The sequence below is a fragment of the Pseudorca crassidens genome, chromosome 1, assembly GCF_039906515.1.
Source record: "Pseudorca crassidens isolate mPseCra1 chromosome 1, mPseCra1.hap1, whole genome shotgun sequence".
Classification (NCBI taxonomy): Eukaryota; Metazoa; Chordata; class Mammalia; order Artiodactyla; family Delphinidae; genus Pseudorca; species Pseudorca crassidens.
Genome location: NC_090296.1, coordinates 133,220,198 through 133,244,409, shown reverse-complemented (window position 1 = coordinate 133,244,409; position 24,212 = coordinate 133,220,198). Strand labels below are relative to the sequence as shown.

Sequence of the window (24,212 nt, the reverse complement as noted above, 5' to 3'; positions counted from 1 at the left end):
ATGAGTCCATTTCTATTTTATAAATAAGTTCATTTGTATCATTTTTTTAGATTCCACATATAAGTGATATCATATGATATTTGTCTTTCTCTGTCTGACTTACTTCACTTAGTATGATAATCTCTAGGTCCATCCGTGTTGCTGCAAATGGCATTATTTTATTCTTTTTTATGGCTGAGTAATATTCCATGTGTATATGTACCATATCTTCTTTAACCATTCATCTGTTGGTGGACACTTATGTTGTTTCCATGTCTTGGCAATTGTGAATAGTGCTGCTATGAACGTTAGGGTGCATGTATCTTTTTGAATTAGAGTTTTCGTCTCTTCTGGATATAGGCCCAGGAGTGGGATTGCTGGCTTATGTGGTAACTCTATTTTTAGTTTTTTAAGAAACCTCTGTACTGTTCTCCATAGTGACTGCACCAATTTATTCCCACCAACAGTGTAAGAAGCTTCCCTTTCTCTACACCCTCCCCAGCATTTATTATTTGTAGACTTTCTGATGATGGCCATTCTGACTGGTGTGAGGTGGTACCTCATTTTAGTTTTGATCTGCATTTCTCTAATAATTAGTGATGTTGAGCATCTTTTCATGTTCCTGTTGGGCATTTGTATGTCTTCTTTGGAGAAATGTCTATTTAGGTCTTCTGCCCATTTTTTGATTGGGTTGTTTGTTTTTTTGATATTGAGCTGTATGAGCTGTTTGTATATTTTGGAAATTAATCCCTGTGGGTTGCATCATTTGCAAATATTTTCCTCTAGTCTGTAGGTTGTCTTTTCATTTTGTTTATGGTTTCCTTTTCTGTGCAAAAGCTTTTAAGTTTAATTAGCCATTTGTTTCTTTTTGCTTTTATTAACATTAGGAGATGGATTCAAAAAATATATTGCTGCAATTTATGTCAGAGAGCAATCTGCCTATGCTTTCCTCTAGGAGTTTTATCGTATCTGGTCTTACAATTTTATAGTGTCTGGTCTTTTATGGTCTTTAATGCATTTTCAGTTTATTTTTTTATATGGTATTAGAGAATGTTCTTTTTTTCTTTCCTTTGTTTTTTCAGCCACACCACACAGGCGGCATGTGGAACTTCCCCAGCCAGAGATCAAACCCACGCCCCCTACAGTGGAAGCATGGAGTCTTAACCCCTGGACCACCAGGGAAGTCCCAGGAGAATGTTTTAATTTCATTATTTTACATGGAGCTGTCAGGTTTTCCCAGCACCACTTATTGAAGAGACTGTCTTTTCTCCATTGTATATTTTTGCCTCCTTTGTTGTAGATTAATTGACCATAAGTGCAGGGGTTTATTTCTGGGCTTTCTATCCTGTTCCATTGATCTATATGTCTGTTTTTGTGCCAGTACCATACAGTTTTGATTAATGTAGCTTTATAGTATAGTGTGAAGTCAGAGAATATGATTCTTCCAGCTCCATTCTTCTTTCTCAAGATTGTCTTGGCTATTCAGGGTCTTTTGTGTTTCCATACAAATTTTTAAAAATTTTTTGGTTCTAGTTCTGTGAAAAATACCATTGGTAATTTGATAGGGATTGCATTGAATCTAGATTGCCTTGGGTAGTATGGTCATTTTAACAATATTGTTTCTTCCAATTCAAGAACATGTTATATCTGTCCATCTGTTTGTGTCATCTTCCATTTCTTTCATCAGTGTCTTATAGTTTTCTGAGTACAGGTTTTGTTTCCTTAGGTAGGTTTATTCCTAGATATTTTATTCTTTTTGATGAAATGGTAAATGGAATTGTTTCCTTAATTTCTCTTTCTGATGTTTCCTTGTTAGTGTATAGAAATGCAACAGATTTCTGTATATTAATTTTGTATCCTGCAACTTTACTGAATTCATTGATGAGCTCTAGTAGTTTTCTGGTGGTATCTTTAGGATTTTCAATGTATAGTCATTGCAAACAGTGAAGTTTCACTTCTTCCTTTCCAGTTTGGATTCCTTTTATTTGTTTTGCTTCTCTGATTGCTGTGGCTGGGAATTCCAAAACAATATTGAATAAAAGTGGGAAAGAGGGACATCCTTATCTTGTTCCTGATCTTAGAGGGAATGCTTTTAGATTTGCACCATTGAGTATGATGTTTGCTGTGGGTTTGTCATGTATGGCCTTTATTATGCTGAGGTATGTTCCCTCTACGCCCACATTCTGGAGAGTTTTATCATAAATGGATGTTGAATTTTATCAAAAACTTTTTCTGCATCTATTGAGATGATCATATGGTTTTTATTCTTCAGTTTGTTAATGTGGTGTATCACATTGATTGATTTGCAGATATTGAAAAAATCCTTCCATCCCTGGGATAAATCCCAATTATATATGTGTGGCAAAATTTCAAGAGTAACTATGAAAGAGTAGAAATAGAGTATATGGTTTCCAAGGGAGCAGGGAAACAAAACAGAATAAGGAAAAAATGAACAAAACTTTAATCAAAGGGACCAAAAAATTACCCCATAGGAAACAAGGTAGATGAATACACTGTTGTTGTCCAGCTGAATACTAGTTATTGTAGCTTGTCCCAATGGCACTGGCTGCTGCATACTCCCAGTGGCTTTACTGTTACCCTGGGAAGATGGATGTTTCTTCTATCAGAGAGATTTGCTCCTGATTCAGAGTCAAAGATGAGTGTGCCTGATTGGTTGATCCTGACCTGGCCACAGTGAGACTGACCTTTTCAGCATTTGTGGGGGGAGCCAGGCTCTATCTGCCACCAAGACCCCAATATTAGGGGTTGCCCCAAATCAGAGGAAGGCCAAAGAAATAACAATGTTGCTATGGATATAAAATATTAAGTCAACTCTTCTTAGTTCAACCTATATTTATTCAGTTCCTGATTTGGAAGACAGTCTACTAACACATGAATCTCTTCCTGTTCCTATTCCACCCCAGCCAGGTACACTGCAGTACAATTCTGACACTAACCCCCTGGAGTACACACAAATTTCACAGATTAAGGGCAAAGTTCTCCGCAAGACTGCCCCTGCTTCAGACACCAGCTGCATTTCAGGGGTCCTCAGGTCACCTGTGCTTTGGGAAAATTCAGGAATTTTCATGACCCCCACAGTTTTGATAATTTGCTAGAATGACACACAGAGCTCAGAAAAGCACTAAACTTACAATTTTTTAAAATAAAGGATACATATGGGTTGAATTCTGGATGGGTCCCAAATGCAGAAGTTTCATGCCCTCTCCCCATGGAGTCAGGGTGCATCACCCTTCTGGCACATCAATGCATTCATCAACCAGGAAGCGCCATGGAACCTCCACATGCAGAGTTTTTATTGGAGCTTCATTGTGTAGGCAAGGTTGGTTAAATCACTGGCCATGTGATTGAACTCAGTCTACTTCAGTCTACTTCCCCTCCCTGAAGGTCAGGCAGCTGAAAGTCCCCACCCTCTAGTCATGTGGCTGGCTTTTCTGGTGACCAGATCCCATCCTGCAGCTTTCAAGGGACCACCATGAGGCACCCCAGCAGCATAACAAAGATACTCCTGTTGCTCTGGAAATGCCAAGAATTTTGAAGCTCTCTGCCTGGAACTGGAGACAAAGACCAGATATACTCTTTCTCATATCACAGTTCCCTAGAGGGGTTCCTGTGTAGGGGGAGGAGATGGCTCATGAATAAGATAATTATAACCCAGAGCAGATTCTGAGAAGTGCTACATTATGAGACTCTGAAGAGGAAAAGATTAATTTCATTCTGGAGAACGTATGAAAGAAAGGAACCTAAAGCAAAGTGAGAAAAAGCTGCACCCCTGGGAGGTCACTGGGAAGGCCATCTGGAAGCAGCAGTGAAGGACAGGGTAAAGGCAAGAGGGAATAAATTCTCTAAACCACCATGCGCTGGGTGCTCCAGACACTTCATGCAGAGTGGCTTGCTGAATTCTTCCTACAGTCCAAAGAGGTTGATACTGTTATTCCCATTTTGCAGGTGAGGAAATGTGTGCTCAGAGGTTGGCTATCTGGCCTGGGGACATGTGCCATGAAATGGCCATGCCTAGATTCCAGTCTCAGGTGGTCCTGCTGAGTGAAGTCCAGGTTCAGCCCACTTGCCTCGCTCTTCCCTTGGGGGAAATTAACACTTGGTTCAGAAGAAGAGGACCTCTTCCAGCACAAGAATGGCTTTTAGGGAATTCCCTGGCGGTCCGGTGGTTAAGACTTGGTGCTTTCACTGCCGGGGCCCAGGTTCAATCCCTGGTTGGGAAACAGATCCTGCAAGCCGTGTGGCGTGGCCAGAAAAAAAAAAAAGGAATGGCTTTTAAACTTCTTAGAACTCAAGAAATATCAAGACCCACTACCCAGTGACCCAGGGGTGAACAAAGTGAGGCTATTCACCCAAATGCCTCAGCCCTACATCCACGTCATCATGGCTGGCTTTCTGTCATGAGTTCATCTTTACCGTCTTTGAAGCTCTCCCGCCAGTGCCTGAGACACAGACAAGATGATCTGCTGCTTGGTCTTCTTGCTCACAATGTGACCAGAACAGAAACCTTCTTACCAGCTGTTGAGGAAGCAAACCCAAGCCCAGCTTCGGTGCCCTCTGCCACCCATTTGCCTTCTCCACGGGTCCCTGCTATCCATCAATAGCTTCTTCTTTCTCCTTCTTTCTGGTGTTGTGCTCCAGGGCAGAGGCACTGGCAGTCTCTTTAAAGGCTACTTCACTCTCAGTCCTCAGACCAGGCTCTCTTCCTGCACCATCTATGGTTATTCAGTGACCTCCACTAATGTGTGTGTAGACTCCGCTCAGTGTTAGACCTTCTGATCCTGGTTTGGGACCTCCCTGGGAGTATCCACTGAAAGTGCCAGCATATGGCCAACAGAGCATCCGTCGTAAGGCTAATCATCTAAGTGGGGTATTAAGACAAAGGTCCAAGCTAGTTCAGATATATACATTGGACCCATTATACAGATACAGAAACAGGCTTAGATGGACTAAATAATGCACAAGAGGGCACACAGCTCCCAGAGTCAGTATAAGCAGCACACTGTGGGGACCAGCATCAACATACCCCCATCCCCACAGAGGGCCTGGCCTGAAGCAAGCCTTCCAGTGGCTATGTGTTGACTGGATACGTGAATGATTGTCATTCTTTTCTATCCTCCTGCATCCTCCCACTGGAAGTCAACCTTGTGAATACCAACGTCTCATGAGTGCCTACTCCATGCCAGGCATTGTAAGTGGGGATGTATGAAATGATAGAGAGGGAAAAGAGTGCAGTTCTACACTCAACAGCATTTCACCTCTGAGATTATTTCACCTCTAAATAATAACTTGAATGCATTTTTGTTGTGGTTGCTCTTAAATGGAAGATTGTTTTAAAAGAAGGAAAATACAGAAAAATAATATAAATGCTGAAAGTTCCCAATGAACAAAGGCATCTCCTATAAACTCCCAGAAGGGTGACTTAACGCTGTTTACCAACAGCATGTACCAAAGACTTTAACACTAGGCTGGCCTGTGCTGGGCACCCTGCCCTCCCCAGTCGTAAGCCTCATCCCCTGACTGATGCAATAGCTGAGCATTATCTCCTGGTTTCTGAACACTTTCATTTTGGAGCCAGTACCACCTCATATTCTTTCGAAAGAAATTATGTCCTGAACTCTTTTAGAAGCGCCTGAGCCTGGAAAGGCAGCAAATAAAACAAGGGTTTTGTAAAACACACCCTGGGTCAGTTGGGCTAGGATATTATATAACTGCACTTAAAATAAACCCAGCCTGGGGGGCCAAGAGATCAGAGCTCTTGCCAGATTTGATCAACTTGATATGCAGAATAGCTTCTCTATACTCCAGAGATGAGGTGGCTTTGTGCCTTTCTTACATGTTGCTTTAAAAAAGCATAATAATAAAGAACAAAAGGCAGTGAATCAGAAGAGAAAAAGAAGCACCAAGCTGAAGAATGCTTTAGAATGAAGGATGAGTTATGCAGACCACACTCAGGGACAGGCAGGTAACTGCTTGCCTTTCCAAGTAGAAGTAAATTGTTTCTTTTGATTCTGCTTTATTTTCTTTCCTAAAATCCCATGATAAAACTTTTTCCAACCTAGGGGAAAACGGACCATACGTATGACAGACAGTTTTGGACATTTTTCAAATCTGGCCCGCAGTGGGGTTTGTTTTGTTTTCTTGATTAATACAGGAAGATCTGGGATAAAAGTCACCAGCATGAGGATACAAGGAGACCCCAACATCTCCCTGTAATGTGCAGGGACCTCACCTGTGATAGCAACCAGCTCAGTGCCAATCATTTCCAGGGCAACCACTTGGATGGGTTGTGTGGAATTTGACCTCGAAGGCTGGATAACCCCAACTCACTTGAACCCTTTTTCATGATTTCTTACACCTTATTTCTTTAATCTGGTGACTGTGTAGTGTGAACCCATCTTATGGGCTGGAAGAGAAGTAGCCATATTACTGTCCCCAGTTCATGCTGGCCCCTGTACAGCCTGAAGTAAGACTGTCCTTGTATCCTCATTTTGAAATGGCACAAGGATATGGAGAATATGTGAGCCCATGATGAAGAGCCTGGCCCTGGGCAGAAGGCTTGCTCCCATAGCAGTGGGAGCCCACACAAGCAGCCTGGCCGCAAGGGCCACCCCCCGAGGATGAAGAGGAAACCCACACCTCGGTGGAGGAAGCCCCTCCCAGTCCGTGCTCATGAGGAGTGTCTGCTGTAGCTTCACAGCCCTCCCTGTAAACCGTGCTTTTATTAAGCACTCAGGCAAATGCATTTAGTCTGCTTATCTGGAGGAAAACCTGACATTTACAGACAAGTGAGTCAAATGTTTACTTCTCATTACACCCTAAATCCATCCCCACATTGACAGGACGACAAATCAGAAAAAGCAGAGTAAGATCTTTTAAAATGACACCAGCACCTTTCCAGTGTCTTACTGGCGGTCCCCCACCCCCACCCCTGCCCCCAGCAAACGTGGAGTCCTCAACTCCCTCCTGGTGCCAAAGTAGAGCAAACTCTCTGACTGGTGTTCTGTGTGTTTGTTTGTTTGTTTGTTTTTTGCGGTACGCGGGCCTCTCACTGTTGTGGCCTCTCCCATTGCGGAGCACAGGCTCTGGACGAGCAGGCTCAGCGGCCATGGCTCACGGGCCCAGCCGCTCCGCGGCATGTGGGATCTTCCCGGACCGGGGCACGAACCCGTGTCCCCTGCAGCGGCAGGCAGACTCTCAACCACTGCGCCACCAGGGAAGCCCTGTGTTCGTTTTAAATTATGTTTTTATTTAAAAATACATTGAGATGTACAGAAAAGTTGTGAAGATAGTACAGAGAGTTCCCATATACACACTCCCCCACCACCAGTTTCCCCTATCATTAACATCTTACACATCATACATTAGTATGGTACATTTGTCACAATGAATGAACCAGTATTAATATATTATTATTAACTGAAGTCCATAGTTTATTCCGATTTCCTTAGTTTTCACCCAGCATCCTTTTCCTGTGCCAGGGTCCCCTCCAGGTGGCACATTACACTTAGTCCTCATGTGTCCTTAGGCTCCTCTGATCTTTGACAGTTTCTTAGAGTTTCCTTGTTTTTGGTGGCTTTGACAGTTTTGAGGAGTACTGGTCCAGTATTTTATAGACTGTCCTTCAATTGGGATCTGTCTGATGCTTTTCTCATGATTAGACAAGTAGGCTTGGGGAGGAGGAACAGAGGTCAAGTACCATTCTTATCCCATAATATCAGGGGCACATACTGTTGACGTGACTGATCACCGTTGACGCTGACCTTGATCACCTGGCTGAGGGAGTCCTTCCCAGTTTCTCACTGTAAAGTTGCTTTCTCCCCCTCTTTATACTTCACTCTTTGGAAGGAGATCACTCGGTGCTGCTCACACTCAAGGAGGGAGGAATTATGCCCCCTTGAGGACAGAGTGTCTCCATAAATTGTTTGGGATGCGTCTGCGTGGAGGATTTGGCTCTTCCTGCCTCACCTGTTGATGTATTTATGTAATCATTTCTTTATGTCAGTATGGACTCATGGATAATTTTTTATACTTTGGGTTATGGCTTACTTCCTTATCAAAGTCCATCTTCTCCTGAAACCTTTCCCACCTCCTATACTATCCCTGCTTACTAACACACCTCTTCCAAGGGAAACACAAGATCCCACATTTCATTTTCCACCATTGAAAGTTAGACTAAGGTGGGCACTTTTTTAAATTAACTGCATTCCTTTTATATATAAATCTGCTTGGGACTTCCCTGGTGGCGCAGTGGTTAAGAATCTGCCTGCCAATGCAGGGGAGATGGCTTCAATCCCTGGTCCGGGAAGATCCCACATACCGCGGAGCAACTAAGCCTGTGCACTACAACGACTGAACCTGCACTCTAGAGCCCGCGTGCCACAGCTACTGAGCCCACGTGCTGCAACTCCTGAAGCCCACGTACCTAGAGCCTATGATCCATAACAAGAGAAGCCACTGCAATGAGAAGCCCATGCACCGCAACAAAGAGTAGTCCCCATTCGCCACAACTAGAGAAAGCCCGTGCACAGCAACGAAGACCTGGTGTAGTCAAAAAAAAACTGCTTGTACTCCTGTCCTTATCACATCACTTATCATATTTCATTGATGCAAAGAGCCATTTCCTTTTTTTTTTTTTTTTTTTTGTGTGTGTTACGCGGGCCTCTCACTGTTGTGGCCTCTCCTGTTGTGGAGCACAGGCTCCGGATGCACAGGCTCAGCGGCCATGGCTCACGGGCCCAGCCACTCCGCGGCATGTGGGATCTTCCCGGACCAGGGCATGAACCCATGCCCCCTGCATCGGCAGGCGGACTCTCAACCACTGCGCCACCAGGGAAGCCCCACTTCCATTTTTTTAAACATTTTGGCATCCTGAAATCAGACGAATCTTACAGTCAATTCTATCTTACACTTTGTTACAGTTGAGCAGAGCTTTTGCTTTCTTGGTGGTTTATACAATAATGCTTTGCGTTCGCTCTCTGGGCTCAGATTTGACGAAATACATCATGTCTTTTCTGGATTACACACTCTGTCAGCATAGGAAACACTCTGGCCTATTTATCTTGTTCTGTGGAATCCACACCAGAATCTTGAGGGCTTTAGGGTTGTATTTGTGTTGCCATAAATATGATGAAAATATATCCTGCAACACTCACAGTCTAACACCAGAGAAAAGTTCACAAACAAGTGTGACCCTGGAGATCAGGCAGCAGAATGTCAGTTTGAACTGGGATTCAAAGACAACCCTTAGCTTCTCTGGGGAGGGACAGAGCTTTTGGAGAAACAAACAAACAAACAAATGAAAGAGGCTATAAGCAATGGTTTTTCTCATCTTCATCCTCACATCCACATTAGAAGCACGTTTCACATTTTGAAAAAACGTTGGCATTACATTAGGGATGCTACACCTGGGATTCCAAAACCCATGGAGGTCCTGGTGGGCCTGAAGGTTGTGAGCCAATTTGAGACACCATTGATGGGTCCCAGGCCTCTGAACTAACATCTAAGCACAGGTAATCACGCTGCACCCTCGACCAGCCTTGGTAAGGTTGCACTTCTCTGGGATGCTCCTGACTCTCCCAGCTTTTGGTCCCACCCCCCTCACAAGCTGCACCTTCTCTCTGGGCAGGAAGATATGCTGATGCAGTGTTTCCTCTCTCACAGGCATTTGCAAAAATATCTAGACAGGGACTGTTGAACCCAAAGCATCTATGGAGGTGAGATTTCAGGCCCTGGGTTCTCCAGAGATGGGGATGTGGCTGGGGAGCCGTAAGATGCGTTCGGGGTAGCAGTCCTCAGGCAGCATCCTGGCTGGGGTCATCCTCTCTTTTGCCCATTGTAAGATCATTCCTATCCTTTATCCGTCTTGGTAACTATGTTCTAAGAGCTCATGATTTGGAGACGACAATTACATAGTAAGCAGCCAGTTAATCAAGACGACATAGCCCTAAACATTTTTGTTGTTGTTGTTGTATCTATTTATTTATTTATTTTTGGCTGCATTGGGTCTTCATTGCCACACCTGGGCTTTCTCTAGTTGGGGCAAGCGGGGTCTACTCTTCGTTGCAGTGCACGGGCTACTCATTGCGGTAGCTTCTCTTGTTGCGGAGCACAGTCTCTAGCTGCGCAGGCTTCAGTAGTTGTGGCACTAGGGCTCAGTAGTTGTGGCTCATGGGCTTAGTTGCTCCACGGCATGTGGGATCTTCCTGGACCAGAGCTCGAACCCGTGTCCCCTGCATTGGCAGGCGGATTCTTTTTTTTTTTTTTTTAATTATTTATTTATTTATGGCTGTGTTGGGTCTTCGTTTCTGTGCGAGGGCTTTCTCCAGTTGTGGCAAGCGGGGGCCAGTCTTCATCGCCGTGCACAGGCCTCTCACTATCGCGGCCTCTCTTGTTGCGGAGCACAGGCTCCAGACGTGCAGGCTCAGTAGTTGTGGCTCACGGGCCTAGCTGCTCCGCAGCATGTGGGATCTTCCCAGACCAGGGCTCGAACCTGTGTCCCCTCCATTGGCAGGCAGATTCTCAACCACTGCGCCACCAGGGAAGCCCAACCCTAAACGTTTATGCCAATAATAACAGTGCCTCCAAAATACCCAAAGCAAAAACTAATATAACTGTAAGTCCTATTATTCCACAGTTATAGAGATTTTAATATTCCCCTTTCAATAATGGATAGAACACATAGATGGAAAAATCAGCAAAGATACAGAAGACTTAAACAAACTATCAACCAACTTGACCTAATTGACATTACAGAACTCTCCACCCCAAGCAGAATACAACTCTTAAGTGCATGTAGAACATTTACCAAGATCAACCATATCCTGAGTCATACGACAAGTCTGAATAAATTCAAAAGAATTGAAGATACACAAAGTATGTTCTCTGACTGCAGTGGATTTAAATTAGAAATCAAATACAGAAAGATATCTGAAAAATCTGCATATATTTGGAAATTAAATAATACCCTTCTAAATAAGCAATGGATCAAAGAAAAAATCAGAAGCAATATTATAAAGTCTTGAAATAAGTGAAAGTGAAAACACAGCATATTAAAATTTGTGGCATATTGCTAATGCAGAACTTAGGGGGACATTTGTAGCACTGAATGACAATATTAGAAAAGAAGAAAGGTCCCAAGTCAGTGAACTCAGTTTCTACCTTAAGAAACTGGAAAAAGAGCAAATTAAATCCAAACCAAGGAGAAAAAATGAAATAATAAAGATCAAAGCAGAAATCAGTGAGCTAGAGAACAGAAAGATAATAATGAGAATCAAAGAAACCAAGAGCTGGTTCTTTGAGAAAAATCAATAAAATTGATAAACCTCTAGCCAGAGGATCAAGAAGAGAGAGAGAGAGAGAGAGAGAACATAATTCCTGTTAATTTTTAAATTCATTTACCACTGCCTGGCTTCTAGCCCTGGTTCCACACTCAAGCTACTCCCATCAAAGTCACTAAAGACCTCTTTTTCTTTGCCATTTTACTTGACCTCCCTGGGGTCCTAATAATCTTTATGGTAGACACAGTATTGTTATTGTTCCCATCATACAGGTAAGGAGACTGAGGCCCAAGCTGACCAGATCCTCCTTTCTTCTCCCCTTCTTGGTTCGAAAGGTTGCTGTTAGGATTTAATCAAATAAAATAATAACCTGTAAAGTTTTAGCTCAGCTCGTATCCTTACTAGTTCCTCAAAGATACATCAAATAAACACCAGTTAATCACAAGCTTCCCTTTTCAAGACCATACCCTCTTCCAAACAGCTGATATCCTCAGACCCTGGCCACCGGAAAAGTCTGTACTCACCACTGTCCCTGCCTCTTCCCTAGTTCCTGGTAAAATAACCACATTTAGATTGTTCTGGATTTGCAATACAGAATTTTTGTGGGAATAATTGCCATCCAAAATTCTTCTCTTTAGAAGAAAAGAACTTCTCAAATCCTGAGACTCCTTCAGTAGGCCAGAAGCTCAGACACTGTCACCTTTCAGATTCCCTTGCTGTCGTCTCAAAGACAACTTCTAGATCTTGATGCCACAGAACTCCAGAAGGCTTTTGGATATGGAAAATGGGAGGGACTTCCCTGGTGGCGCAGTGGTTAAGAATCCGCCTGCCAGTGCCCGGGACACAGGTTCAATCCCTGGTCTGGGAAGATCCCACATGCCGTGGAGCAACTAAGCCCGTGCACCACAATTACTGAGCCTGCGCTCTAGAGCCCGTGTACCACAGCTACTGAACACACGTGCTGCAACTACTGAAGCCCATGCACCTAGAGCCCGTGCTCCACAGCAAGAGAAGCCACTGCAGTGAGAAGCCCACACACTGCAACGAAGAGTAGCCCCCGCTCACCACAACTAGAGAAAGCCCGCGCACAGCAACAAAGACCCAATGCAGCCAAAAATAAATAAAATTTAAAGAAAAAAGAACATGGGAGACTGTTAAAATCCCTACCTAGTTATTAACCCTGTCTGAAAGATGGAGATGGCAGCCTGACCTAAGTGATTTACTGTGAATTTAGTCTTTCTTCAGACTGTACTTTTTAGTCAGGTTAAAAAATATTGGTGGAAAAGAGTGACGGGGAATCGACACATATTTTTTAACTGTGGTAAAATACACGTAACATATAACTTAACCATTTTAAACATACAATTCAGTGGCATTTAACACATTCACATTCTTTTTTTTTTTTTGAAGAAGGACATCAGCTCAGCTTTCATTTATTTATTTATTTTTGGCTGTGTTGGGTCTTCATTTCTGTGCGAGGGCTTTCTCTAGTTGCGGCAAGTGGGGGCCACTCTTCATTGCGGTGCGCGGGCCTCTCACTGTCGCAGCCTCTCTTGTTGCAGAGCACAGGCTCCAGACGCGCAGGCTAAGTAGTAACACATTCACATTCTTGTGCAACCATCACCACCATTCATCTCCAGAACTTTCCACCATCCCAAACAGAAACTCTGTACCCATTAAACTCTAACTCCCCATTCCCTCCTCCCTGGTAATCACCATTATACTTCCTTTCTCTATGGATTTGACTCTTCTAGCAACCTCATGTAAGTGGAATCATACAATATTTGTCCATCGTGTCTTGCTTGTTTCACCATAAATCTTTATTTCTGCCCACATTTGCCGCTGAGCCTGGCCACCTTCCCTCCCCCATTACATTCTTCTCTGTATCTGTTGCTTCTCTCTTTTCTGTCCTGGTCTCCAGTTTGTCTCCAGCACCCAGCACAGGCCTAGAACTTGGCAGGGGCAATTAACATTCATGAAGGAATATCACTGTTAATGAAACTACATTCCCGAGGAAGCAAAAAAACATACATCTCACTTTTAACAATGTGCTTTGTTCTGTTTTCCAGTTACTGAGGAGCAATTACATAAGACCTCCAAAGATCACAAAGAAACACAGAAAAATAGATTGTAATTCCCCATCTAAAAAGAACCCCAAGTATAGTGCATGTCCTCTCAGTCTTCACTGTCATGTTCTGGGTTGGGTATCTGTTGCTGGCAATCAAGCCAGCCCAGAACTTAATGGCGTCAAACAACCACCATTTTATTATCCTTCCTGGCTGTGTGGGTCAGCTAGGCTCAGCTGGGCAGCTCTTCTGCTGGTCTTATTTGGGTCTCTCTTGTGGTTGTAGTAGGAAGGAGGCTGGGACAGGATCACGGAGCTTGGCTTGGGTGCTAGGACAGCAGACCTTGCCACAGGAGGTCTCCGCATGGGGTAGCCTAGGGGAGAAGCTGCTAAGCCCTCCTATGGCTTAGGCCCTGAACTGGCTGAATTATGGTGGTAAAATGAGTTCAGGCCAGCTCGGGCACACTGTGGGAGGAGATGACAGCAGGCTGTGAATACCAGAGGCATGCTCCACTGGGGACTGCCTTAGCTCCAGCTGCTATAACAGAATACCATAGACTGGTGGCGTAAACAATAAATATCTATTTTTCACAGTTCTGGAGGCTGAAAGTCTGAGATCAGGGGGCCAACATGGTTGGGTTCTTCATGAGGGCCCACTTCCTGGTTATGACCTCACAGAGTCTTTCCTGGGTGCATGTATGCAGCATGCAGACAGAGTTCTAGTCTCATCATGCCCTTATAAGGATGCTAATCGCATTGTGGTGGCCCCACCTTCATGACCTTATCTAGACCTAATTATCTCCCAAAGGCCCTATCTCTAAATACTATCACGCTGGGAATAAGGGCTTCAACATGAATTTTCGGGGGACACAAACATTCATTCCGTAACTGAAGCCACTGAAATCGAGTAGGACCCTGCTGGGCCCTCTCCAGTACAAAAGCCCCTCCATGTTCCGTGTTTCTTGTTTGTAGAAAAAGGCTTTCATCTCCTAGGCCTTCCCAGAGTTCCAAAGAGCAGATTCAAGCAGTTACTAATTAGGAAAGTGAGGGAATGCAGAAACATAGGAAAAGCAGTCAAGAACAAAAATTAATAATAGCTTAAACAATAGTTCAGCCATAACACAGAGTCCTAGTTCCTCCTCAAAGGGTATACGTAACAATCTGACGCAAATCTTTGTGCTGTTCTGCAGAAACTGAGACTCCCTACCCAGGTGGAGGATGGTGACTACACACTGACCACAAGCCCGTAGACCCAGATTGGTTGGAACCAGAAAGTTAATAATTAAGATTCCTGAAACACCACCCTGTTACCTCACCACCAAGCAATCAGAAGAAATTCATGCCCCCTGCACCCCTCACCCCAAATGTTGCCTTTAAAAATCCTTCCCTGAAAGCCATCAGGGAGTTTGGGTCTTTTTTTTCTTTTTTTGAAGGAATCATATAAAGATCTTGTTTATTTTTTTTAATAAATTTATTTATTTATTTTTGGCTATGTTGAGTCTCTGTTGCTGCGCGTGGGCTTTCTCTATTTGTGGCAAGTGGGGGCTACTGTTTGTTGCAGTGTGCGGGCTTCTCATTGTGGTGGCTTCTCTGTTTTTTTACATTTATTTTATTATTGTTGGCTGCATTGGGTCTTCGTTGCTGCGCATGGGCTTTCTCTAGTTGTGGTGGCTTCTCTTGTTGTGGAGCATGGGCTCTGGGCACACGGGCTTCAGTAGTTGTGGCATGAGGGCTCAGTAGTTGTGGCTCATGGGCTCTAGAGTGCAGGCTCAGTAGTTGTGGCACAGGCCTAGTTGCTCCGTGACATGTGGGATATTCCTGGGCTGAAACCTGTGTGCCCTGCATTGGCAGGCCGATTCTTAACCATTGCACCACAAGGGAAGTCCAAGTTTGGATCTTTTGAGCATGAGCTGCCCATTCTTCTTGCTTGGCCCTGCAGTAAATGCTGTACTTCTCATCACTACAACCTCATGTCAGTAGCAAACTGCCAAGTTCGGTTTGGTAACACCATCTTGGAGATATGTTACCACATATCCACATAACCCTTCTGAAGGGTTATACCAATTCCCCTTTGCAGTAGCAGTGAATGAGAGTACATGTTGCTTCATTACACACCCCAACACTAGGGTGTTATGGTTTCTAAAATCTTTGCCAGTTTGATTAGTACCACAGTGTTAATATAAATCCTATTAAACCAGTACCCTTAAATCAAGACAAAGGTCATTGAAAGGAGTGGAGAGGTATCATTAACTCAATTCCTTTGAATTTCCTGACTGGTCATTTTTTTTTAGGAACTGAAAATAACCTTCATAATAATATATTGCATCTGTATATTTGAACTTTTTTTCCCAAGATTTTTGCAGATGTCAATCAAGTGGTCTGGCTTGACTAGAATTAATGACCAATATAACACACAGGAAAAAATATCTCCCACATTCGATTTTGAAAAATAAACTGAAAATGAAATTAAACACCCCACTCCCTCATTTGGACAACAAAGACTCCTGCTTCTCTATTTAGTACATGCCCCACAGGGCACTTTTTTTGTCAGTCAAATATTCAAATCTAGGTGATTGGAAAATTTGTTTGATAAAATTCCAGAAGTCTAAGTAGACAGAGTTATTATTATGTTTTGTTTGGGATAATCCTGGAATCCCAGTGAAGAATGCAATCATGTAGGATTTGTGGGACAGATCATTCCATGTCATTCCACAACATCTGGAGCACACCACTCCGGTGGTGCTAGTGCTCCATGGTGGCAAAACTGACAAGAAACGAAAAACTAAGCAAGAGAATGTCAGCAAGTCCTACGGGCCACGAAGATCATAGGGCACAGTGATGTGTTGGATGGTGACTTGGGAACTCCTCTAGCAGATGTGGGCCAGGAAGGCCTCTCTGAGGACGTGACATTTTGACTGGGACCTGAGTGACCAGGACCAGCCTCCCTGGGAAGTGGTCCAGGCGGCGGGAGTAGCCACTGTAAAGGCCATGGGTAGCATCACAGGACCATGGGTATCAGAGCTGGAAGAGGCAGAGAGGAAATTGGAGGCGACAGGCTTGTACCTCGACTTTCCAGACCCAAGTTCCTTTGACTACATGCCTCTGGGTAATTAGAAACCAGACCAGCAGGAGGAATGTTCTTTTGGACTGAGATAATTTTGGTTAATAGTTCCATCTGTAGTTCACTGGGAAAAAGTCAGATGTGCTAAATGGTTGAGGGTGCATTTCCACCCAGTTGCAGAGACAGGGTAAGCTGAACAGACCTGAGGTTGAGGTCCTCTATGGCTCATAACGTCTGGGGGGATTGACACTCAGAGAACACTTTATTTTGTAAAACGTCTCCCTTGCAAGAAAGATCATGTGACTAATGATTGCAGTCCTCAGGTACCCAGCCCCTATCAAAAGCATGAACTGCTGATCTTATAGCCTGAACAGTACCTCCCCTCCAACACCCTTGATTTTGCTTGTTATGGATCAGGTAGCTGTTCTGGTTAAGCTTCTGCTCCTGGCTGCATAGAAGACCTGGGGCCTCCTTAGGTCTGGGAGCCACAAGCAGAAGCCTGAATCTGCCCAGGCTCCCAGACGGGGACCCACTGGAGCCGAGAGCACCGTTGACAGACAATGAAAGTGTAGTGTTATCCTTGGGACAAAAACCACTGGAGATCAATTCAGAGATGAATAACATCCAACCGTGTCCCTCTGAAAAGCAAACTCCAGTGGCAATCTCTACCTACCTTCCTTTCTAGCCAGGTCTCTGGACATGGCAGACTCCCTATTGCTATTCCATAGCTAGGCGGGTGATTCCTTTCTGTCTTTTCTCTTCCCCACTCAGTCCTGTCCAGTCCTCTCAGGGCAAATACAGCTGATAAACTTCTAAGCTGAAAGGCAGTATCCCTGATATATAAAGAGCTTCTATAAATGAAAAAAAAAAAAAAAAGGTGACTGACCCTAAAGAAAAGTATGCCTAAGATACAGAGAGTCACTTTATAGAGAAAGGAATGCAAATGACTCTTACCCATGTGAAAATATGCCCAAACTTGCTCATAAGAGGAAAGCAAATTAAAGCCATGCTAAGATCAGATTGGCAAAAGTCCAAAAGTTTGACAACTAGTGTGCAAGGCTGTGAGGCTGATGGGCACTGTCATACTTTGCTGGAGGGTGTGCAATGTGGTACAGCCCCAATGGAGAGGAATTTGGCAATCCCAGCAAGATAATATATGTGTTGCTCCAGCAATCCAGAAAATTTCTAGAAGCTCCCCCAAAGATATACTGGCAATAATAAGGAAAGACAGATGCACAAAGGTGGGGAAAGTGTATATAAGAAGGGAGGGGTGCCTAAATATATGTCACATATTTGTTTATGGAAATTAAAAATGAAGGATAAATCATACAGCTAAAAAATAGTTTCTTATGGAGGGGAAAAACAAAGGAACTAGACTTCTTTGAATAAAGCTTGTTCTGTAGATTTAACTGTGGAACCATGTAGCATATTTTACATACTAATAAAGCAACGTTAAAATTTTTAAAAAGGAATCCATAGAAATTACGTGTAAATTGAGTTAATGAGCCTAACAGTGTGTCCAGTTAGTGACACAATCACACAGAGAGGAACTATGATGAGTAGTTTTGAAACCCAGCAATTTACTTTAAGGACAGAAAACCAAATAGAAAACAAAAATATCTCAAACTTTTCAGTCATCATATTGTTAAAAGTGGAGTTAGTATTGTTATTCTGAGACTATTGTGTGTTGAGTGTGGGATAAAGTGAGATGTGCATTGAAGGATATTTAGCATCTCAGCCTCTGAGGCACTGTCAGTAGCTTTCCCTTAAACACTAAGAGCACTCCACATATGTTCAGACACCCTCTGTGGGGACAGTATCCCCATGGAGAGCCACTGCAAGGGCTCTCAGTTTTACAGATGAGACATCAAAGCTCTTAAAAGTCTAAGTCATTTTCCCAAAGTCAAATGCCTGAGGTGGTGCCCAAGGGGCAAATCTGGAATTGAACTGCACCCACTAGACTCCAAACCTGCTCTCCTGACTCCTACAATGAGTTGTGACCTCCAAGGTGACCCTAGTAGTACCATCTCTCCTGCCTGCCCTCTGCCTGCTCTGAGGATGTTTACTTTCCACAGGCATTTCCCACCCATGGTAGGAACAGGGCAGCACAGCGCTTGGACAAAGGAAGGACTTGAAAAATGTTGGAAAAAAATGAATGAATGAATGAATGAAAACAGAGAAAATTGCCTTCTTTTCTGCTTGGAAAAAAAGCTAGTAGGAGAAAATAAAGAAGAAATGATTCTTAAGGAGAGGCCAGGATTCAAGAGCCATTGAGATACCTCTGTGTCAGGGGGTTTCCAAGACCCCCCTCAGGCTTCAAGATTCACCTGAATCAGGACTCAGAAAAGCTGTTATACTCACGGTTGCAGTGTACTGCAGCAAAAGGATCCATATTGAAATCACCAAAGGGAAAGGTGCATGGAGCAAAGACCAGGAGAGACCAGGTACAAGCTTCCAAGTGTCCTCTTCCAGTGGAGTTGCATGGATACATGTAACTCTCCCAGCAATGCCATGTGACAGCAGGTGTGAAGTGTTGTCAACCTGGGAAGCTCATCTGAGCTTTGGTGTCCAGGGTTTTTACTGGGGTCAGTCACTTAGGTATGCAGTGCCTGCCTGCCTGCCCTCAGCTACTCAGACTCCAGAGCAAAACAGGCATCCACCATAAATCACACTGTTGGCATAAACTCTCATCAAACTAGCACAATGTGACCCAAGGCCACAGGCATACAAAACTGTTCTAATCAAGCAGAACATCCCAAGGGCTCAGAGCTCTTTCTCCCAGGAGCCAGCCAAGGGCCAGTCCTGAAGACAGGTGTTTCTTGGAAATGTGCAGAGTTTGAGCAGCCACAGACTCCTGGGTTAACCCTTTCCTGCCCAACCTCCTAAGCAGAGGTGAGAGGTGTGCAGGCCCACCCACCCCTTGTCCTCCAATACTTCCTACATCAGCACCTTCTTGAGGATCCAAAATCATTTCCAAAATGGGGTTTGCAAGTTGATCCATTGGAAGACAGGATGAAAATATCAGGATTTCCATTTCTATGGTTTTAAAAGAAAATTGTGATTAAAATCACATAAAATTTACCATCTCAACCATTTTTAGGTGTACATTTCTGTAGTGTTAAGTATATTCACGTTGTTGTGCAGCAGATATTCAGAACTTTTTAGCTTGCAAAACTAAAACTCTGTATCTGTTGAACAACAACTCCCCATTTCCCCCTCCCCCAAACTCCTGATGACTATTATTCTACTTTCTGTCTCTATGAATTTGACCACTTTAGATCCATCATATAGGTGGAATCATACAGTATTTGTCTTTTTGTGACTGGCTTATTTCACTTAGTATAGAATGTCTTCCAGGCTCATCTATATTGTAGCATGTGCCAGAATTTTCTTCCTTTTAAGGCTGAATAATATTTCATTGATTGTATAGATCACATTTTGTTTATTCATCCATCAGTGGACATTTGGGTTGCTTCCATCTCTTGGCTATTGTGAATAATGTTGCAATGAACATGAATGTGCAAATATCTCTTTGAGCTCTTGCTTTCAATTCTTTTGGATATGTACCCAGACATAGGATTGCTAGATCACATGATGATTCTATTTTTAATATTTTGAGGAGTGTCCATACTGTTTTCCATAGCAGCTGCACCATTTTACATTCCCACCAACAGTGCACAAGGGTTGCAGTTTCTCCATATCTTTGCCAACACTTGCTATCTTTTTTTTTTTTTCATAGTGGCCATCCTAATGGGTGTGAATCTCTATGTTTTTAGTCTATAAAACTAAATTTCATAGCTGGACCAAAGCTGACCTGGCTTTGTACATCTGCAGGTCCTTGGACAGGCTTGGTTTCCTGAGGGAAGAGGGAACGTGTCACCCTTGGAGCAAGGGACACCATGGTGATAGGCCCTCCATCTTTGAATAATTTTTATTTTATTACAGAGTATTTCAGCCCAGTTAATGGGTTTCAGAATTATATTATCCAGTTTTAATTAAACTAAGCCTCAAATTATGATCAAGGAATCCTTACAAAAATGATCTTCAAAAACCCCACAGATATAACCTGATGCAAACCTGAACAAACATGTGAAAACAGCCAAGTGACCCTTTCCTAACCTCATCTGAGTTCTCTCCCAGACACATTTTGATGTAAAAACAAGAACAATCTAATAAGAAATTGGCCAAAAAAGGGGAAGAATTAAGAAAACCACTGAAAATATATACATCGACTTATTAACAGTGAAGCCCACATGCAGTGTGTATCATGCCTTAAGACATGAAGACATCAGCTAATGATTGTGTGTGTGTGTGTGTGTGTGTGTGTGCACGTGCATGCCCACATGCATGTGTGCACACTAAAATCTTTTATCAATAGGGGCATACAATCAGAAATATTTGGAGACAACTGCTCTAGTTAGAGGATTAGGAATTACGGGGTCACTGTTTTTCATACTGGATTTTTCAGGCAAGAGGCCCACTAGTTTGGAGGAATAACCAAAAGATATTGGGCGCAGGCTGGGACAGTCATCACATATAGAGAACAGAACTTGGCTTTGTTAAGGAAAGGAGAGTGACCTGGGAACTCTCCCAAGCCTTAAACAGTTGACCCCAATGTTGTGGTAACATCTCCTTTGTGACTACTCCCTGGAACTCCTCCCTTCTTTTAAACTTATCCTCGGTTTTGTCATCTGTAAAATGGTGACATCATCGGGGGGCTGGGGTGAGGTGCTGGGCATAGTGCCTGCACACAGCGAGGATGCTCCAGGGGCAGCTAGTCTGATTACTGGACTCTTTGTTAAGCTTTCAGAGCCAGAAAAATATTACATACAAAAATATTCCATTGTGAAAATGTTATGCCGAGTATGGAAAGAAATAGGAATCTCCCCTAATTCTCCCCTTAAGGGATGACCATTTTCAGTATGTTTCCATTTCCATAAATGGCTGCAGGAAACAGTCTGAGATCCTGATTTTTAAACTTACTTCTTTTCATGGGTTTTCCTATGTCAATAAATTCTTTGTAAAATCATTTCGAATGGCTACATTATGCTCCACTGGTGGCTGTCCTATACTTAGTATGCTAGGCCTCCTGTCACCTCTATAGGCTTCTTCCTGTGCCTGGTGAGCCCCTCCCAAGTTCTGGCCTTAGTTTCTCTCTCCCCGGAGCGCCTCCAGCCTGATGGGGTTGGAGGGAGCCCAGGCCTGGGTCTCAGCACCCGATGGTTCCCAGGTCCCTTCCAGCCCTGCAGGTCAAGAAGAAGTAGCTGTCATTTCCTCTTCCATGGTCAGCCCCCGGACATGCACACACAGGCACTCCTAGACCCTTAGCCAGAGCCTATTACAGAGGCTGCACGCAGGAGTGCCTAGTCCGATGACTGATGGATAAGTGAACAAGAGAAGAATGGAAGGAAGAGGGAAGGAGGGAGAGAGGGAGGGAGGAAGGGCAGAAGGAAGGAAGGAAGGGAGGGAGGGAGGGTGTTTGCACATACCTCCAAGCTCCCACTATTCCTTTCCCTGGAACGCTCTTTTAATCCTCCAAGTGCCAGTCAAAGCCCCCTCTGTGCAGCCCTCTTAGGCTGCAACTCCATGTGCACAGCCTTGCTTGACCTTCACAGCAACCCTTGAGAGGGAGGTCCTGTTATTACTATGTTTTGCAGATCAAGAAACTGAGGCTCAGCAAGTTTTAATAATTTGCCCAAACCCACGCAGTAGGGAGAGGAAAAAGCGGGGTCTGGGCTCCTTCCTAATGCCCTAGTCAGGGGTCCTCACCCTCAGGCTTCCGCAGCTGGGGGCGGCCAAACACAGCCCTTGGAACCGGAACCAGGACTCTTGTGATCACGTCCCGTTCCTGGTCTGCGTCTCCTCTGAGAACGTGACCCTCCAGGACACGCCAAGCCCTAGCAGAGGACTGCATTGCAAGCACTTGGGGAGTTTTTCTTGAATGCCTGAGTGAAGAAATGCTTTCCTGTTTCCTGGTACTAGCCCCAGACTCTCATTTGATAAGGGAAGAATTAGATTTTGGAAAAACAGCAACCGCTTTGGAACACCAGTTGGTGCCACAGTCTCGGTGGATTTTTAAAAAAATTCCGAGAGCAACTGGTGTCTTTTCTCCTTCTTTCGGTTCCCTTTGTTAAACTGCCATGTGTTCCTGGTGACCAGATCTCGGATGACATGGAGGCAGGAAGAAGTGGGAGAAAGGCAGAAGGCGGGACTCTCTGATTCCCGAGGACCTTTGTGACTGGTGGGGTTCAGGCTTTTTGCGGGATTATGGGCCTGGCATGGGTACTCAGTTCCCTGCAGAGCCTGGTGGTTCCTGTGGCTAGAACAGTACCCTGGATTCCACTTTGGTAACGGTTATACCAGGCTTTGTCCCTGCCCCCTTGAGCACAAAACACTCTGCAGTTCTAGCTGAGAAAGTGTGCCAGTCTGGAAAGCACAAACCCCTGGCTCGCTCTGGTCTGCACAGAACGGATACTCTCTTTGCTAAAACAACCAACCCTCCTTGGCAGAAAGGGTGGTGGCAGCCAGTGGCCTGCCGACTGCTTTTGCAGAATGTTCTACTCACTGCTTCTGACAGGCCCAAGCTCATCAAATTCTAATAAATATCACTTTCAATAAATCCCTCTTAAACGACTTTCTCAAATTAATATGGATTAATTATAACCATCAATCCCTCATATAAAGTCCCGATTGTGCCAGATGCTGTGCTGGGCACTTTTTGTGAATCATTTAACATTTGTGAAAATCCCTCTGGCTTTTCATTATGTCCATTTCACAGATGAGAAAACTGAGATGCACCAAGCCTAAATAACATGCCCAAGTTTGCCCAGTGAAAGGTGGCAGAGCCAGATCTCAAACCTTTGTCTTTCTGACTCCAAAGCCCATGCCTTTCCCTGCATCACTATAGTTGGGGTCTCGCTTTGTATGTGCACCCTTCTGCCCTGTTCCCTCCTCATTCCAGGCTTAGGCTGCTGATGACCACCAGCTTGGCCTATTTTTTGTAAAATGCTATTGTCTGCCATGGGTCACAGTGTAGATGGCCCAGGACACCAAGTGTGTGTCTGTGAGACAGACAGAGAGAGAGAGAGAGAGAGAGAGCGGGAGAACACATGCTTGAGGGAGCAGAATGTCCACATAAGTCAGTGCCTGGAGACTCTTTCCATGATTGCAGGTTGGAAGGAGTTCCTCAATATCCCAAATCAGATTCTGACTTCAGTCCCACATTGGCTGTGTCACTTTCAAGAGTTATAATGAGTTGGGTGGATGAACTGGCATGTATCTGAAACTCAACCAGGCCAAATCTCATTACCAACTGGAAGGTCACCTGTATTAGTCAGGTTGGGCTGCTATAACGAAATACCATAGGCTGAGTGGCTTAAACAACACACATGTATTTCTCACAGTTCTGGAGGCTGGGAAGTCCAAGATCAAGGTGCCCGCAGATTTGGTTCCTGGTGAGAACTTTCTTTCTGGCTTGCAGATGACTGCCTTCTGGTTATGTCCTCCCTCACATTGCAGAGATAGAAAGGCTCTGGTCTCTCTTCCTCTTCTTATAAGGGCCCTAATCTCATCATGGGGGCCTCACCCTCATGACCTCATCTAAACCTAATTACCTCCCAAAGACTTCATCTCCAAACACCATCACATTGGGGGTTAGGGTTTCAACATATGAATTTGGAGGGGGGAAGGCATATTTTCAGTCCATAGCTCCCCCTCCCAACACCAGTACAGCTTACCACACATACTGGTGACCTCAGGATGGCTGCAGACTTCCCGTAGCCATCCAGGCAGCTTGGCCAAGGCCCTGGGA

The 24,212-nt window shown here is 44.1% G+C and overlaps 1 protein-coding gene across 10 annotated transcripts in view; it reads left to right on the top strand.

The window, feature by feature from the left end:
• PGPEP1L (pyroglutamyl-peptidase I like) overlaps positions 1-24,212 on the top strand; it is a 49,183-nt gene that overhangs the window by 10,891 nt on the left and 14,080 nt on the right. For 4 of the 10 annotated variants that reach the window (XM_067695430.1, XM_067695456.1, XM_067695440.1 and 1 more), the window contains one exon: positions 1,062-1,159. The exons of 4 other annotated variants lie outside the window; for them this stretch is intronic. Coding sequence is in view for 2 of the 6 variants with exons in the window: in XM_067695423.1 (XP_067551524.1) it covers positions 22,569-22,607 (39 nt within the window). In the remaining 4 variants the exon portion in view is untranslated. Of the gene's footprint in view, positions 1-1,061; positions 1,160-21,897; positions 22,608-24,212 lie in introns of those variants that run through there. 2 more of the 10 variants (XM_067695423.1, XM_067756141.1) reach the window with 1 other exon arrangement.